We start from the raw sequence: 16,308 nt of genomic DNA on the forward strand, positions 1-16,308 counted from the left end.
ATCAGGTATTCCTGTGTGCGCATTTGTGTCCCCACAGATGAGCACATTTCCCTGGGCCTGGAAATGGCTCTTCCTCAAGGGTGGGGAAGATCTCCTCTGAGTAATATGGGGATTCTGAGGGGGGATATACTGTATATTGAGCATATTAACCAAATGTGATATTTACCAATTTTGAGGGGATCAAATGCATTTTGTAGTTCGGATTTGTACCAAATTATCAATCCTCCAGAGTCCCTGCCTCTATTGACAGATCTGTATTTCTGTGACTCACAATTACCTCTCTGTAGCCTGTGGGACAGTAACAGGATGGTTACCTCTCTGTAGCCCATGAGACAGTGACATCATGATTGCCTCTCTGTAGCCTGTGGGACAGTGACAGCATGATTACCTCTCTGTAGCCCGTGGGACAGTAACAGCATGATTACCTCTCTGTAGCCCGTGGGACAGTGACATCATGATTACCTCTCTGTAGCCTGTGGGACAGTAACAGCATGATTACCTCTCTGTAGCCTGTGGGACAGCGACAGCATGATTACCTCTCTGTAGCCCGTGGGACAGTGACATCATGATTACCTCTCTGTAGCCCGTGGGACAGTGACATCATGATTACCTCTCTGTAGCCCGTGGGACAGTGACATCATGATTACCTCTCTGTAGCCCGTGGGACAGTAACAGCATGATTACCTCTCTGTAGCCCGTGGGACAGTAACAGCATGATTACCTCTCTGTAGCCCGTGTGACAGTAACAGCATGATTACCTCTCTGTAGCCTGTGAGACAGTGACATCATGATTACCTCTCTGTAGCCCGTGGGACAGTAACAGCATGATTACCTCTCTGTAGCCTGTGTGACAGTAACAGCATGATTACCTCTCTGTAGCCCGTGGGACAGTGACAGCATGATTACCTCTCTGTAGCCTGTGAGACAGTGACAGCATGATTACCTCTCTGTAGCCTGTGTGACAGTAACAGCATGATTACCTCTCTGTAGCCCGTGGGACAGTGACAGCATGATTACCTCTCTGTAGCCCGTGGGACAGTGACAGCATGATTACCTCTCTGTAGCCCGTGGGACAGTAACATCATGATTACCTCTCTGTAGCCTGTGGGACAGTAACAGCATGATTACCTCTCTGTAGCCCGTGGGACAGTAACAGCATGATTACCTCTCTGTAGCCTGTGGGACAGTAACATCATGATTACCTCTCTGTAGCCCGTGGGACAGTAACATCATGATTACCTCTCTGTAGCCTGTGGGACAGTGACATCATGATTACCTCTCTGTAGCCTGTGGGACAGTAACATCATGATTACCTCTCTGTAGCCCGTGGGACAGCGACAGCATGATTACCTCTCTGTAGCCTGTGGGACAGTGACATCATGATTACCTCTCTGTAGCCTGTGGGACAGTAACATCATGATTACCTCTCTGTAGCCCGTGGGACAGTAACAGCATGATTACCTCTCTGTAGCCTGTGGGACAGTGACATCATGATTACCTCTCTGTAGCCTGTGGGACAGTAACATCATGATTACCTCTCTGTAGCCCGTGGGACAGTAACAGCATGATTACCTCTCTGTAGCCTGTGGGACAGTAACATCATGATTACCTCTCTGTAGCCTGTGGGACAGTGACATCATGATTACCTCTCTGTAGCCCGTGGGACAGTAACAGCATGATTACCTCTCTGTAGCCTGTGAGACAGTGACATCATGATTACCTCTCTGTAGCCCGTGGGACAGTAACAGCATGATTACCTCTCTGTAGCCCGTGGGACAGTAACATCATGATTACCTCTCTGTAGCCCGTGGGACAGTGACAGCATGATTACCTCTCTGTAGCCCGTGGGACAGTAACAGGATGATTACCTCTCTGTAGCCCGTGGGACAGTGACATCATGATTACCTCTCTGTAGCCCGTGGGACAGTGACAGCATGATTACCTCTCTGTAGCCCGTGGGACAGTAACAGCATGATTACCTCTCTGTAGCCCGTGGGACAGTAACAGCATGATTACCTCTCTGTAGCCCGTGTGACAGTAACAGCATGATTACCTCTCTGTAGCCCGTGGGACAGTAACAGCATGATTACCTCTCTGTAGCCTGTGGGACAGTAACAGCATGATTACCTCTCTGTAGCCTGTGGGACAGTGAGTGACAATGTCAGCCTTACACCATGTCTCCTGCAGAATGAGGACGTCAACATCTTTAAGATTTGTTTTTAACTCCAGTGCTAAACTCTTCAGTCTAAAGGTTGATGAGTTTAGGCCCTGAATGTTCCACATGCAAACTAATAGGGATTTCATGAACGCAAAAATGAAAGAATAGCCAGTCAGAAATACAGTAACTACTGTGTTGTTCAGAGAGATAAACATGTTAACAGCAATACAGTAACTACTGAGTTGTTCAGAGAGATAAACAGGATAACAGAAATACAGTAACTACTGAGTTGTGCAGAGAGATAAACAGGATAACAGAAATACAGTAACTACTGAGGTGTCCAGAGAGATAAACAGGATGACAGAAATACAGTAACTACTGAGTTGTCCAGAGAGATAAACAGGATGACAGAAATACAGTAACTACTGAGGTGTCCAGAAAGATAAACAGGATGACAGAAATACAGTAACTACTGAGGTGTCCAGAGAGATAAACAGGATGACAGAAATACAGTAACTACTGAGGTGTCCAGAGAGATAAACAGGATGACAGAAATACAGTAACTACTGAGTTGTCCAGAGAGATAAACAGGATGACAGAAATACAGTAACTACTGAGGTGTCCAGAGAGATAAACAGGATGACAGAAATACAGTAACTACTGAGGTGTCCAGAGAGATAAACAGGATGACAGAAATACAGTAACTACTGAGGTGTCCAGAGAGATAAACAGGATGACAGAAATACAGTAACTACTGAGTTGTCCAGAGAGATAAACAGGATAACAGAAATACAGTAACTACTGAGTTGTCCAGAGAGATAAACAGGATGACAGAAATACAGTAACTACTGAGGTGTCCAGAGAGATAAACAGGATGACAGAAATACAGTAACTACTGAGTTGTCCAGAGAGATAAACAGGATAACAGAAATACAGTAACTACTGAGTTGTCCAGAGAGATAAACAGGATGACAGAAATACAGTAACTACTGAGTTGTCCAGAGAGATAAACAGGATGACAGAAATACAGTAACTACTGAGTTGTCCAGAGAGATAAACAGGATGACAGAAATACAGTAACTACTGAGTTGTCCAGAGACATCAACAGGATGAGAGAAATACAGTAACTACTGAGTTGTCCAGAGAGATCAACAGGATGAGAGAAATACAGTAACTGTCACATCTGCTCCCGCTCTTCCCTGGCGCTTGAGGGCGCCAGATTACCCTGCATCACACGCTCCCGCCATCCATTACTCACACCTGCCCTCCCTTGTCATTCGCATCAGCGTTATTGGGCTCACCTGTCACATGTTCTTCTCCTCCCCGATATGTGTCTGTTCCTCAGCTCTGTTCTCCACTGCTGCATTTTTTTGTTTTTGTCTTCTGAATTTGTTTCTGACTCTGTTCCTGGTTCGTCTCTGTCCGTTGCAATTAAAGGTTTTACTCCCCGTACATGCTTCTGTCACGACTTACGCCGAAGTCGGTCCCTCTCCTAGTTCTCTCTCTCCCCCCACGCCCCCTCTCTCTCGCTCTATCTCCCCCCCACTCCCACCCACTCCCCCCCCCTCTCTCTCTCTCCCCACGCCCCCTCTCTTTCGCTCTATCTCCCACCCACTCCCCCCTCTCTCCCCACCTCTCTCTCTCTCTCCACGCCCCCTCTCATTCTTTCTCTCCTGGAGGCTTGGAGGCCTGGAGGCTTGGAGGCCTGTAGGCTTGGAGGCTTGGAGGCCTGGAGGCTTGGAGGCCTGGAGGCTTGGAGGCTTGGAGGCCTGGAGGCTTGGAGGCCTGGAGGCTTGGAGGCCTGTAGGCCTGGAGGCTTGGAGACCTGGAGGCCTGTAGGCTTGGAGGCTTGGAGGCCTGTAGGCTTGGAGGCCTGTAGGCCTGGAGGCTTGGAGGCCTGGAGGCTTGGAGGCCTGGGGGCTTGGAGGCCTGGACGCTTGGAGGCCTGGAGGCTTGGAGGCCTGGAGGCTTGGAGGCCTGTAGGCTTGGAAGCCTGTAGGCTTGGAGGCTTGGAGGCCTGGAGGCTTGGAGGCCTGGAGGCTTGGAGGCCTGGAGGCTTGGAGGCTTTGAATGAGACACAACATATGTCAGAATAGATTTACTAGTGTTTATATTGTGATGGTATACCTTCTCAGGTGAATAGTGACAACACAGCACAATACTGTGTATGTTGTTGTGGGTGTATGATTGTCTCTTTATCATTTAAATCAACAGTTTGATTTGAAACAGGAGACTTGGATGCATTGAACCAGACAGACAAAGAGACAGAATAATTCCCTTCATTTCCAGCTGGCTGTCAGACTGGCAGCACTCATTCTCTGCTTGAATAGGCCTGCTGCTGCCTGAAACACACACACACACACACACACACACACACACACACACACACACACACACACACACACACACACACACACACACACACACACACACACACACACACACACACACACACACACTGTGAAAAGCATATCATCGCATCACAGCTCCCCAAAGTCCCCAGAGCCCAGAGTGACAACCAGACTCTATATTTGGACGTAATGGATTCATTTCTCACATCCTGAACAAACATTTTCCACCCCTTAGCATGCTGAATTGTATCAAGAGATGGTGTGTGTGTGTGTGTGTGTGTGTGTGTGTGTGTGTGTGTGTGTGTGTGTGTGTGTGTGTGTGTGTGTGTGTGTGTGTGTGTGTGCGTGCGTGCGTGCGTGCGTGCGTGCGTGCGTGCGTGTTGTGTGTGTGTGTGTGTGTGTGTGTGTGTGTGTGTGTGTGTGTGTGTGTGTGTGTGTGTGTGTGTGTGTGTGTGTGTGTGTGTGTGTGTGTGGTATTTGTTCTGAGCCGTATATACCTATGATATTGTTGTGAAACGTATTAGTACAGATGAGTCACTGAGGTAAAGACTTTTCAACCTTTCCCCCCACACACCCTTATCAAATGAATTTAGATTTCAGTGTTTGGTTTGTAGCCTGGCCAAGCATGGTGGAGGGTGTTAAGTGGTGGAACTTCAAAGTGTCCCATTGTTTTTGGTTGATGTAATCCACAATCATTCTAGGACTATAATCAAGAGGGGGAGAGGGGATGTGTTGTTCATGTGTGTGGACCTGCTGTGACACACCTTGGATTTTCTTTATTTTATCTTTAAGCTTTAAGGTCTTAACTTTGGCCTTATGATTGGAAATAATTTGTGGTAGAGCTGCCTTCAGAACAAGATTGAATAAGGAAAACTAAACTGAGCCTCTTCCTCAGAGTGAGAAGCCTTGGGATTCTTCTTGTCCCCTACCTGTCTGACATGTCAGAGCCAAAGAGAGAGAGAGAGAGAGGCAGAGACAGAGAGATAATGAAAGAGAGAGAGAGAAAGAGAGAGAGATAACGAGAGAGACAGAGAGAGAGGCAGAGACAGAGAGATAATGAAAGAGAGAGAGAGAGAAAGAGAGAGAGAGAGAGAGAGAGGCAGAGACAGAGAGATAATGAAAGAGAGAGAGAGAAAGAGAGAGAGAGAGATAATGAGAGAGACAGAGAGAGAGAGAGAGAGAGAGAGAGGCAGAGACAGAGAGATAATGAAAGAGAGAGAGAGAAAGAGAGAGAGAGACAGAGAGAGAGATAATGAGAGAGACAGAGAGAGAGAGAGAGAAAGAGAAACAGAGAGAGACAGACAGAGAGAGAGATAATGAGAGAGACAGAGAGAGAGAGAGAGAAAGAGAAACAGAGAGAGACAGACAGAGAGAGAGAGAGATAATGAGAAACAGAGAGAGACAGAGCAGAGACAGTCAGAGAGAGACAGACAGAGAGAGAGAAATAATGAGAAAGAGAGAGAGACAGACAGACAGATCCATGGAGAGGAATGAGGAGATCAATACAGGGAGGAAAGACTTGACTGGGATCTGGACGTCTTCATCAACATAACACTACAGAGGCTGCTCTGTAATCTAAACACAACCCAATGCCCCAAGCATTACTCGGTCGCAGGGCCGGCCATAGCCTTTTGGGGGCCCCAAGCGAGACTTGGTTGTATAACAAATGTCATGCAATTCTACACATTTTGCAATGGGGCAGAGAAAATAAGTTGCAGTTTTACAGCTAAATACATTTTTGCAGTTTTAAAGCTAATTTCTATACAATTTTGGCAAATCAATGGGGGATCCCTGGAGGTCAGGGCCCCTGGTGTCACGCCCTGACCTTAGAGAGACGTTTTATTCTCTATTTGATTAGGTCAGGGGGTAATTTGGGGGTGTGCATTCTATGTTATCTGTTTCTTTGTTTTTGGCCGCTGTCTATCGTTGTCTCTGATTGAGAATCATACTTAGGCAGCCCTTTTTCCCATCTGTGTTTTGTGGATAGTTATTTTCTGTTTAGTATCTGTTTACCTGACAGAACTGTTTCGTTTTCGTTGTGTTACTTTGTTCGAGTGATTCTTTGATAAGTAAAATCATGAACACTTTCCACGCTGCGCATTGGTCCACTCATTCCGACGAGAGACGTAACACCTGGGTCCTGCGTTCCCGGTCGGGTATTTGACCATGATTACTACCATTTTAAATAGCTGGCCAGACTAACTACTAATCTAAAACAATAAATAAGCTGACATAACTAATTTAGTCTAAAATGATAAATTACACCTTGTGTATTATTACTATTGTTACTTTCGATAGTTGAGACACTGACTGAGTTTTTATAAGAACTGGTTGGGGGCCTGTCATGGCAAATAGGGTCTGCCTGCCAAAAAGGTGTCGTTGCTATATCAACGGTGGGATGAGCTAATGCATAGGATTTTGGAGATCATTACAGCCAAAATGTGATTATTTTCATCCCAGCTATGTAAACAAAAATGTTTGTTTTATGGCAGAATTTGGCATGTTCTAGCAACGGCCCTAGCAACGAACGCTAGTAGCTTCTCAAATCCCATTGTGACGCAGGGGGATACTATTTGGTGTAATAGGCCGAGGGCTTATGTTGTTTATGCTGGCCCTGCAGGGTCGTGCTCATTAGGTCATTACTCAGCAAATAATGTTTTCCAAAAAAAAAAGAATGAGCGTTTCTTATTGGTATAGTCCCTTCCTGTTTTAGACTGTTTTTCTACCATTAGTTGCCTAATGAACACAACCCAGCTCTGGATGGCCCTATTTAGGTGGCTGAGGTTGTCAGGTAATTATAGGAATAGAGAATGTTTTCTCAATAACTTGCTTGGTTAAATAAACACAATAATGTGGCTGATCTAACTCATTGTTCAGTTAAAACTAGCAGCAACAATAGCAGTAGTAGTAGTAAACTTCTGTAGCTCAGTTGGTAGAGCATGGCGCTTGTAACGCCAGGGTAGTGGGTTCGATTCCCGGGACCACCCATACATAGAATGTATGCACACATGATTGTAAGTCGCTTTGGATAAAAGCGTCTGCTAAATGGCATATATTATTATTATATAAACGTTCCGTAGGTAATGGCGGCTTGTGTTGTCAACTACAAGGATGAAGTGGTGCGTTGATGGATTTCCTCGTCTCTTTGTCTCCCGAGAGACAGCATAGGAAAGCTGAGTAAAGACAGGAGCCCACTGAAACAATCTTTGCTCTACCACCATCTCAGAGGGAAAGAGAGAGAAAGAGAGAGGAGAGAGAGCGAGAGGAAAGAGAGAGAGAGGGAGAAGGAGAGAGAGAGACGGAGAGAGAGAGGGAGAAGGAGAGAGAGAGAGAGATGTAGAAGGAGAGTGAGAGACAGAGAAGGAGAGAGAGAGACAGAGAAGGAGAGAGAGAGACGGAGAAGGAGAGAGAGAGACAGAGAAGGAGAGAGAGAGAGAGATGGAGAAGGAGAGAGAGAGATGGAGAAGGAGAGAGACGGAGAAGGAGAGAGAGAGAGAGAGACGGAGAAGGAGAGAGAGAGATGGAGAAGGAGAGAGAGACGGAGAAGGAGAGAGAGAGACGGAGAAGGAGAGAGAGACGGAGAAGGAGAGAGGAGAGGAGAGAGAGAGACGGAGAAGGAGAGAGAGACGGAGAAGAGAGAGAGAGAGACGGAGAAGGAGAGAGAGAGGAGAAGGAGAGAGAGACGGAGAAGGAGAGAGAGAGAGAGAGAGAGGAGAGAGACAGACAGGAGAAGGAGAGAGAGAGAGAGGAGAAGGAGAGAGAGAGGAGAAGGAGAAGAGACAGAGAGAGAGAGAGACGGAGAAGGAGAGAGAGAGACGGAGAAGGAGAGAGAGAGACGGAGAAGGAGAGAGAGAGACGGAGAAAGAGAGAGAGAGACGGAGAAGGAGAGAGAGAGACGGAGAAGGAGAGAGAGAGACGGAGAAGGAGAGAGAGAGACGGAGAAGAGAGAGAGAGACGGAGAAGGAGAGAGAGAGACGGAGAAGGAGAGACGGAGAGAGACGGAGAAGGAGAGAGAGAGACGGAGAAGGAGAGAGAGAGACGGAGAAGGAGAGAGAGACGGAGAAAGAGAGAGAGAGACGGAGAAGGAGAGAGAGAGACGGAGAAGGAGAGAGAGAGACGGAGAAGGAGAGAGAGAGACGGAGAAAGAGAGAGAGAGACGGAGAAGGAGAGAGAGAGACGGAGAAGGAGAGAGAGACGGAGAAGGAGAGAGAGACGGAGAGAGAGAGAAAGAGAGAGAGAGACGGAGAAGGAGAGAGAGAGACGGAGAAGGAGAGAGAGAGACGGAGAAGGAGAGAGAGACGGTGAAAGAGAGACGGAGAAAGAGAGAGAGAGAGACGGAGAAAGAGAGAGAGAGACAGACGGAGAAGGAGAGAGAGAGAGACGGAGAAAGAGAGAGAGACGTAGAAGGAGAGAGAGAGAGACGGAGAAAGAGAGAGGGAGAGAGACGGAGAAAGAGAGAGAGAGAGAGACGGAGAAAGAGAGAGAGAGAGAGAGACGGAGAAAGAGAGAGAGAGACAGACGGAGAAGGAGAGAGAGAGAGACGGAGAAGGAGAGAGAGAGAGAGACGGAGAAAGAGAGAGAGACGTAGAAGGAGAGAGAGAGAGAGACGGAGAAAGAGAGAGGGAGAAGGAGAGAGAGACGTAGGAGAGAGAGAGAGACGTAGAAGGAGAGAGAGAGAGATGGAGAAGGAGAGAGAGAGACGGAGAAGGAGAGAGAGAGATGGAGAAGGAGAGAGAGACGTAGAAGGAGACAGAGAGAGACGGAGAAAGAGAGAGAGAGAGACAGAGAAAGAGAGAGAGAGACGGAGAAGGAGAGAGAGACGTAGGAGAGAGAGAAAGAGCGAGAGACGTAGGAGAGAGAGAGACGTAGAAGGAGAGAGAGAGAGATGGAGAAAGAGAGAGAGACGGAGAAAGAGAGAGAGACGTAGGAGAGAGAGAGAGAGACGTAGGAGAGAGACAGACGGAGAAGGAGAGAGAGAGAGACAGACGGAGAAGGAGAGAGAGAGAGATGGAGAGAGAGAAAGAGAGAGAGACGGAGAAGGAGAGAGAGAGACGGAGAAGGAGAGAGAGACGGAGAAGGAGAGAGAGACGTAGAAGGAGAGAGAGAGACGGATAAAGAGAGAGAGACGGAGAAGGAGAGAGAGAGACAGAGAAGGAGAGAGAGACGGAGAAGGAGAGAGAGAGACGGAGAAGGAGAGAGAGATGGAGAAGGAGAGAGAGACGGAGAAAGAGAGAGAGAGAGACGGAGAAGGAGAGAGAGAGAGACGGAGAAGGAGAGAGAGAGAGAGAGAGAGAGACGGAGAAGGAGAAAGAGAGAGAGAGACGGAGAAAGAGAGAGAGAGACGGAGAAGGAGAGAGAGAGACGGAGAAAGAGAGAGAGAGACGGAGAAGGAGAGAGAGAGACGGAGAAGGAGAGAGAGAGACGGAGAAAGAGAGAGAGAGACGGAGAGAAAGAGAGAGAGAGACGGAGAAGGAGAGAGAGAGACGGAGAAGGAGAGAGAGAGAGACGGAGAAGGAGAGAGAGAGACGGAGAAGAGAGAGAGAGAGACGGAGAAGGAGAGAGAGAGACGGAGAAGGAGAGAGAGAGACGGAGAAGGAGAGAGAGAGAGAGAGATAGACGGAGAACGAGAGAGAGAGACGGAGTAGGAGAGAGAGACGGAGAAAAAGAGAGAGAGACGGAGAAGGAGAGAGAGAGAGAGACGGAGAAAGAGAGAGAGACGGAGAAAGAGAGAGAGAGACAGACGGAGAAGGAGAGAGAGAGACGTAGAAGGAGAGAGAGAGAGACGGAGAAAGAGAGAGGGAGAAGGAGAGAGAGACGTAGGAGAGAGAGAGAGAGAGACGTAGGAGAGAGAGAGACGTAGAAGGCGAGAGAGAGAGATGGAGAAGGAGAGAGAGAGACGGAGAAGGAGAGAGAGAGACGGAGAAGGAGAGAGAGAGACGGAGAAGGAGAGAGAGAGAGAGAGAGAGAGAGAGAGAGAGAGAGAGAGAGAGAGAGAGAGAGAGAGAGATAGACGGAGAAGGAGAAGAGAGAGACGGAGTAGGAGAGAGAGATGGAGATAGAGAGAGAGAGACGGAGAAAGAGAGAGAGAGACGGAGAAGGAGAGAGAGAGACGGAGAAGGAGAGAGAGAGAGAGACGGAGAAGGAGAGAGAGAGACGGAGAAAGAGAGAGAGAGACGGAGAAGGAGAGAGAGAGACGGAGAAGGAGAGAGAGACGGAGAAAGAGAGAGAGAGACGGAGAAGGAGAGAGAGACGGAGAAGGAGAGAGAGAGACGGAGAAGGAGAGAGAGACGGAGAAAGAGAGAGAGAGAGAGAGACGGAGAAAGAGAGAGAGAGAGACGGAGAAAGAGATAGAGAGACAGACGGAGAAGGAGAGAGAGAGACGTAGAAGGAGAGAGAGAGAGACGGAGAAAGAGAGAGAGACGTAGAAGGAGAGAGAGAGAGACGGAGGAGAGAGAGAGAGAGAGACGGAGAAGGAGAGAGAGACGTAGGAGAGAGAGAGAGAGAGAGACGTAGGAGAGAGAGAGACGTAGAAGGAGAGAGAGAGAGATGGAGAAAGAGAGAGAGAGACGGAGAAAAGAGAGAGAGACGTAGGAGAGAGAGAGAGAGAGACGTAGGAGAGAGACAGACGGAGAAGGAGAGAGAGAGAGACGTAGGAGAGAGACAGACGGAGAAGGAGAGAGAGAGAGACGTAGGAGAGAGACAGAAGGAGAAGGAGAAGGAGAGAGAGAGAGACGGAGAAGGAGAGAGAGAGGGAGAAAGAGAGAGAGAGAGAGACAGAGAAAGAGAGACAGACGGAGAAGGAGAGAGACAGACGGAGAAGGAGAGAGAGAGACGGAGAAGGAGAGAGAGAGACGGAGAAGGAGAGAGACAGAAGGAGAGAGCGAGAGAGACGGAAAAGAAGCGAGAGAGAGAGAAAAAGAAAGCAAGAGGGGGAGAGGCTTGAAGGAGAGCGGTAATTCAATACCTCAGCTCTGTATCTGGTGAGTATGAGAGTAATGACATCCCAGCCTATTAAAGGGGAATATCAGACATTAGCTGCAGGGAGACAGGGGCTGCAGGTAATGGGGGGGCATTTGGGATCCAGCTAGGAGGTCTGGGATATGCACTGCAGCATTAAAATACTACTATAAATCAATTAATTAGATCAGAATTCACTTTCTGCTACCAAAATAGTCACATGTAGTATACAGAAGTGGCTGCCTATGTGAATGTATCAATTTTACAACCGAACGCCCCCTAACCGCTTCTGCTCACAAAACCTGGGTTCAAACATTTTCGAAATAATTCCAAAAAACTTAAGCTTGGCTTGATTGAGTTTGCCTGGCGAAGTGGAGCCAATAGAGGTATCTCTAAACCTCGCACATCTGGGAATCCTGGCAGGCTTAAGCAAACGCTCAACGAATTTGAAAGATTTCAAAGTATTCCGTATTCATTTGAACCCAGGTCCTATCTGCTCTGCTCTCAGGGTTGTGTTATGGCCGTAGTGTAAAGAGCCAGGCTAATGTCTGTATCAAGCAGACATGGAAACAGGGTCTGGATAATATGTCAGGGGAGGGGGCATTATGGCAGGAAGCTGTTAAATGTCAGAGAGAAACACAAAGCCAGAAGAACAACGTATAGACGGAGCCTAAGTACCTCTTACTCTTTAGGCACCACTGAAACACTGGAATCAAATGTCCCCAATATAATATCAAACACTTAACCATTTGGCCAATGCTTATGAAAAGGCTATATAAATCAGGACTGAATATCACTAAAGCTAGAATCCTTAATGAAACAATAACAAAGCTGATACCCCTCCTCTGTTTTGGTTAAAAGCTGAGGGATGTGGGCCTGGAGAAATACAACCACTATCAGATTAATAGATAGAGCTATGGATGCAGGACTGACCATCCATGATATCAACATTATAGTTTAACCATGTTATGAGGCTATACAGGACTGACCATCCATGATATCAACATTATAGTTTTAGCCATGTTATGAGGCTATACAGGACTGACCATCTATGATATCAACATTATAGTTATAACCATGTTATGAGGCTATACAGGACTGACCATCCATGATATCAACACTATAGTTATAACCATGTTATGAGGCTATACAGGACTGACCATCCATGATATCAACATTATAGGTTTAGCCATGTTATGAGGATATACAGGACTGACCATCCATGATATCAACATTATAGTTTTAACCATGTTATGAGGCTATACAGTACTGACCATCCATGATATCAACATTATAGTTATAACCATGTTATGAGGCTATACAGGACTGACCATCCATGATATCAACATTATAGTTATAACCATGTTATGAGGCTATACAGGACTGACCATCCATGATATCAACATTATAGTTATAACCATGTTATGAGGCTATACAGGACCATCCATGATATCAACATTATAGTTATAACCATGTTATGAGGCTATACAGGACTGACCATCCATTATATCAACATTATAGTTATAACCATGTTATGAGGCTATACAGGACTGACCATCCATTATATCAACATTATAGTTATAACCATGTTATGAGGCTATACAGGACTGACCATCCATGATATCAACATTATAGTTATAACCATGTTATGAGGATATATAGGACCATCCATGATATCAACATTACAGTTATAACCATGTTATGAGGCTTTACAGGACTGACCATCCATGATATCAACATTATAGTTATAACCATGTTATGAGGATATATAGGACCATCCATGATATCAACATTACAGTTATAACCATGTTATGAGGCTATACAGGACTGACCATCCATGATATCAACATTACAGTTATAACCATGTTATGAGGATATATAGGACCATCCATGATATCAACATTATAGTTATAACCATGTTATGAGGCTATACAGGACTGACCATCCATGATATCAACATTACAGTTATAACCATGTTATGAGGATATATAGGACCATCCATGATATCAACATTACAGTTATAACCATGTTATGAGGCTATATAGGACCATCCATGATATCAACATTACAGTTATAACCATGTTATGAGGCTATACAGGACCATCCATGATATCAACATTATAGTTTTAACCATGTTATGAGGATATATAGGACCATCCATGATATCAACATTATAGTTATAACCATGTTATGAGGCTATACAGGACTGACCATCCATGATATCAACATTATAGTTATAACCATGTTATGAGGATATATAGGACCATCCATGATATCAACATTATAGTTATAACCATGTTATGAGGCTATACAGGACTGACCATCCATGATATCAACATTACAGTTATAACCATGTTATGAGGCTATATAGGACCATCCATGATATCAACATTATAGTTATAACCATGTTATGAGGCTATACAGGACTGACCATCCATGATATCAACATTATAGTTATAACCATGTTATGAGGCTAAACAGTGTTTGTTTACATGTACATTATTTACAAACATTGGAGTAAAACAAGCTTGTATTTTGGGTTCTGATGGGGGACAACAGTTGAACTAAGCTCATGGGGCATTTATAAATAATATTCTTCAAGAATACATTTGTACGTATCATTAATGAATGAATTCCTCCAACCCCATTAAAACCTCATTTTCTCAATGATCTGACAACCACCTGCTAATTTCCTCATGTCCGTGACATGACTCTCTAATGATGTGGCCGTCTATTCAACTGCCACTAAGCTGTTGACAGGAAGCAATAGCTACAGCGCCAGCCACAAAGAACAGTTATTGACATATGACAATGTGTTATTACCTCGGAGAATGGGTTATGGCGGACGATGATATACTTTTTTAGCCATAGAGATCCATGTGCTTTTCCCCTTAAACCAATCCATAGGAACGTAGGATGTGCTTTATGATTCACAGAGTCTGACTGTTCATCTTGATAGTCACCAAATAGAGGCTTCTGCTTCCACTCTCTCTCTGGTCCAGGTTATGATCTGCAGACAGTAAAGCTTGAATTGGCCTGAGGGCTTCATTTCAATATATGGCTAAATTCAGTGGAGGCTGCTGAGGGGAGGACGGCTCATAACAACGACCGGAATGGGGTCAATGGAAAATGGTATCAACTACATGGAAACCAACGTGTTTGATGTGTTTGATTCCATTCCCAGTGAAAATCCATTCCAGATGTTATTATGAGCCGTCCTCCCCTCAGCAGCCTCCTCCTACTGGCTAAATTACAGTCCGTGTGTAATCTAGTCCTCATGAATCCAAGTATCTTGTACTTATTCAATGCCTTTTCACCAAGGATTTCTGGTCCTACAGAATATAGGATATTTATCTCAAAGGCCCAATATTGAATGAATGTTAAATCGTCCCACAGCCTTTCATACAGTGCTGTTGCCAACTCTTCCATCATTGTCATACCATACATACATATAGAGAACGTTGGTTTGACTGTCCTGTCTCTAATGTTTGTTTTTCTGTTTCAGAAAGCTGTACAGACATCCTGGCTGCTACTGGGCTCTACGCCCATCCAGAAATCACCACTCTGACCTGAAGAAGCCATTTTGGATTGATGAAGGACAAGTGGTCGTGAACCAGGGTGCATGGTGGCAAAGCTTCAGATTTAGGCCCCTCCCTCCTTCTCTAACTAACGTGAAGGTTCCGGATCGTTCCGGAAGGTTCCAGAAGAAGAACGCTTGTCTTTCTGTCGATTACAAAAAAAACAAACTCAGTGGTAGAATCCTTCTATCTGATGCTTTAGAAGATATAATTATGTATGTACACACATCTGTCTGTTTCCAAGTATTTAGCATGTATTGTATTGCATGATCTAGCACTATAATAATGTACCTTGAGAAAATAACAGAAAAATAACAGAAAATAACAGTGAACGTTAATGTTAAGGGACACATCTAAAGTTGAGGACTGTTTTGAATATCTCCTCTGATGTTAATACTTCAATCAAACATCAATATTTCCAAATGGTGTTTTCAAGAAATTGCTACTATGGCATTTGCTGATTCTGTTTTAAAAGTGTTCAATACACTATACGATCAGTTCATAGTCCTTGTGAAGAACCCTGAGACCAGAAACCATATGATGTTTCAGAAAGAAAAAACATTGCAGTCTTTCATCAATGAAGCATAATTGGTAAATCTTGACTAACTAAAATACAACAAAAAAATGTGTGGACTTGCATTGTTTAAAAAAAAAGTGACTGTGAACAAATTACAGTAGGATTAGAAGTACGAGTTGTTGTTCCAAGCCGACTGACTCCCAGCAAAAATATAGTCCAGCTTTGTTTTGATTTAAACATGACGGTAAATTGCTTCCCGAGTGGCGCCGCATCACAGTGTTGCAGCATCACTACAGCCTGGGGTTCGCTTTAGTTGGCTCATCGCGCTTTAGCGACTCCTTGTGGCGGGCCGGGCACCTGCAGGCTAACTTCGGTCCTCAGTAGAACAGTGTTTCCTCCGACACATTGTTGCGAGCGGGTGTTAAGGAGCGTGGCGGATGTTAAGAAGTGCGGCTTGGCGGGTCATGATTCAGAGGACGCATGACTCGAGCTTCGCCTCTCCCGAGCCTGTCGGGGAGTTGCAGCAAAGAGACAAGATTGTAATTACCAAATTGGGTAGAAAAAGGGGTTAAAAAATACAACATCAAAAATTATAATAATAAAAAACCTAGCGGTAAAACAGGTTGGTCTCTGCCTGGTCTCATGTCAGTCAACAGACAGGCCGTAGTCACTGGCATGTGACTATAAAAGCTCACATAACTTTTCTTTCACAAACAAAGTATCATGCAATTCCTATAGAAAGATAAT

General features: G+C 45.4%; 1 protein-coding gene across 1 annotated transcript in view; it reads left to right on the plus strand.

The window, feature by feature from the left end:
- LOC118360469 (potassium voltage-gated channel subfamily C member 1-like) overlaps window positions 1–16,308 on the plus strand; it is a 72,733-nt gene that overhangs the window by 54,998 nt on the left and 1,427 nt on the right. The window contains exon 5 of the mRNA XM_052484708.1: window positions 14,972–16,308. This exon is cut by the window's right edge and continues 1,427 nt beyond it. Coding sequence (XP_052340668.1) covers window positions 14,972–15,039 — 68 coding nt within the window. The 3' untranslated portion in view covers window positions 15,040–16,308. The remainder of the gene's footprint in view (window positions 1–14,971) is intronic.

Source organism: Oncorhynchus keta, chromosome 28, assembly GCF_023373465.1.
Source record: "Oncorhynchus keta strain PuntledgeMale-10-30-2019 chromosome 28, Oket_V2, whole genome shotgun sequence".
Classification (NCBI taxonomy): Eukaryota; Metazoa; Chordata; class Actinopteri; order Salmoniformes; family Salmonidae; genus Oncorhynchus; species Oncorhynchus keta.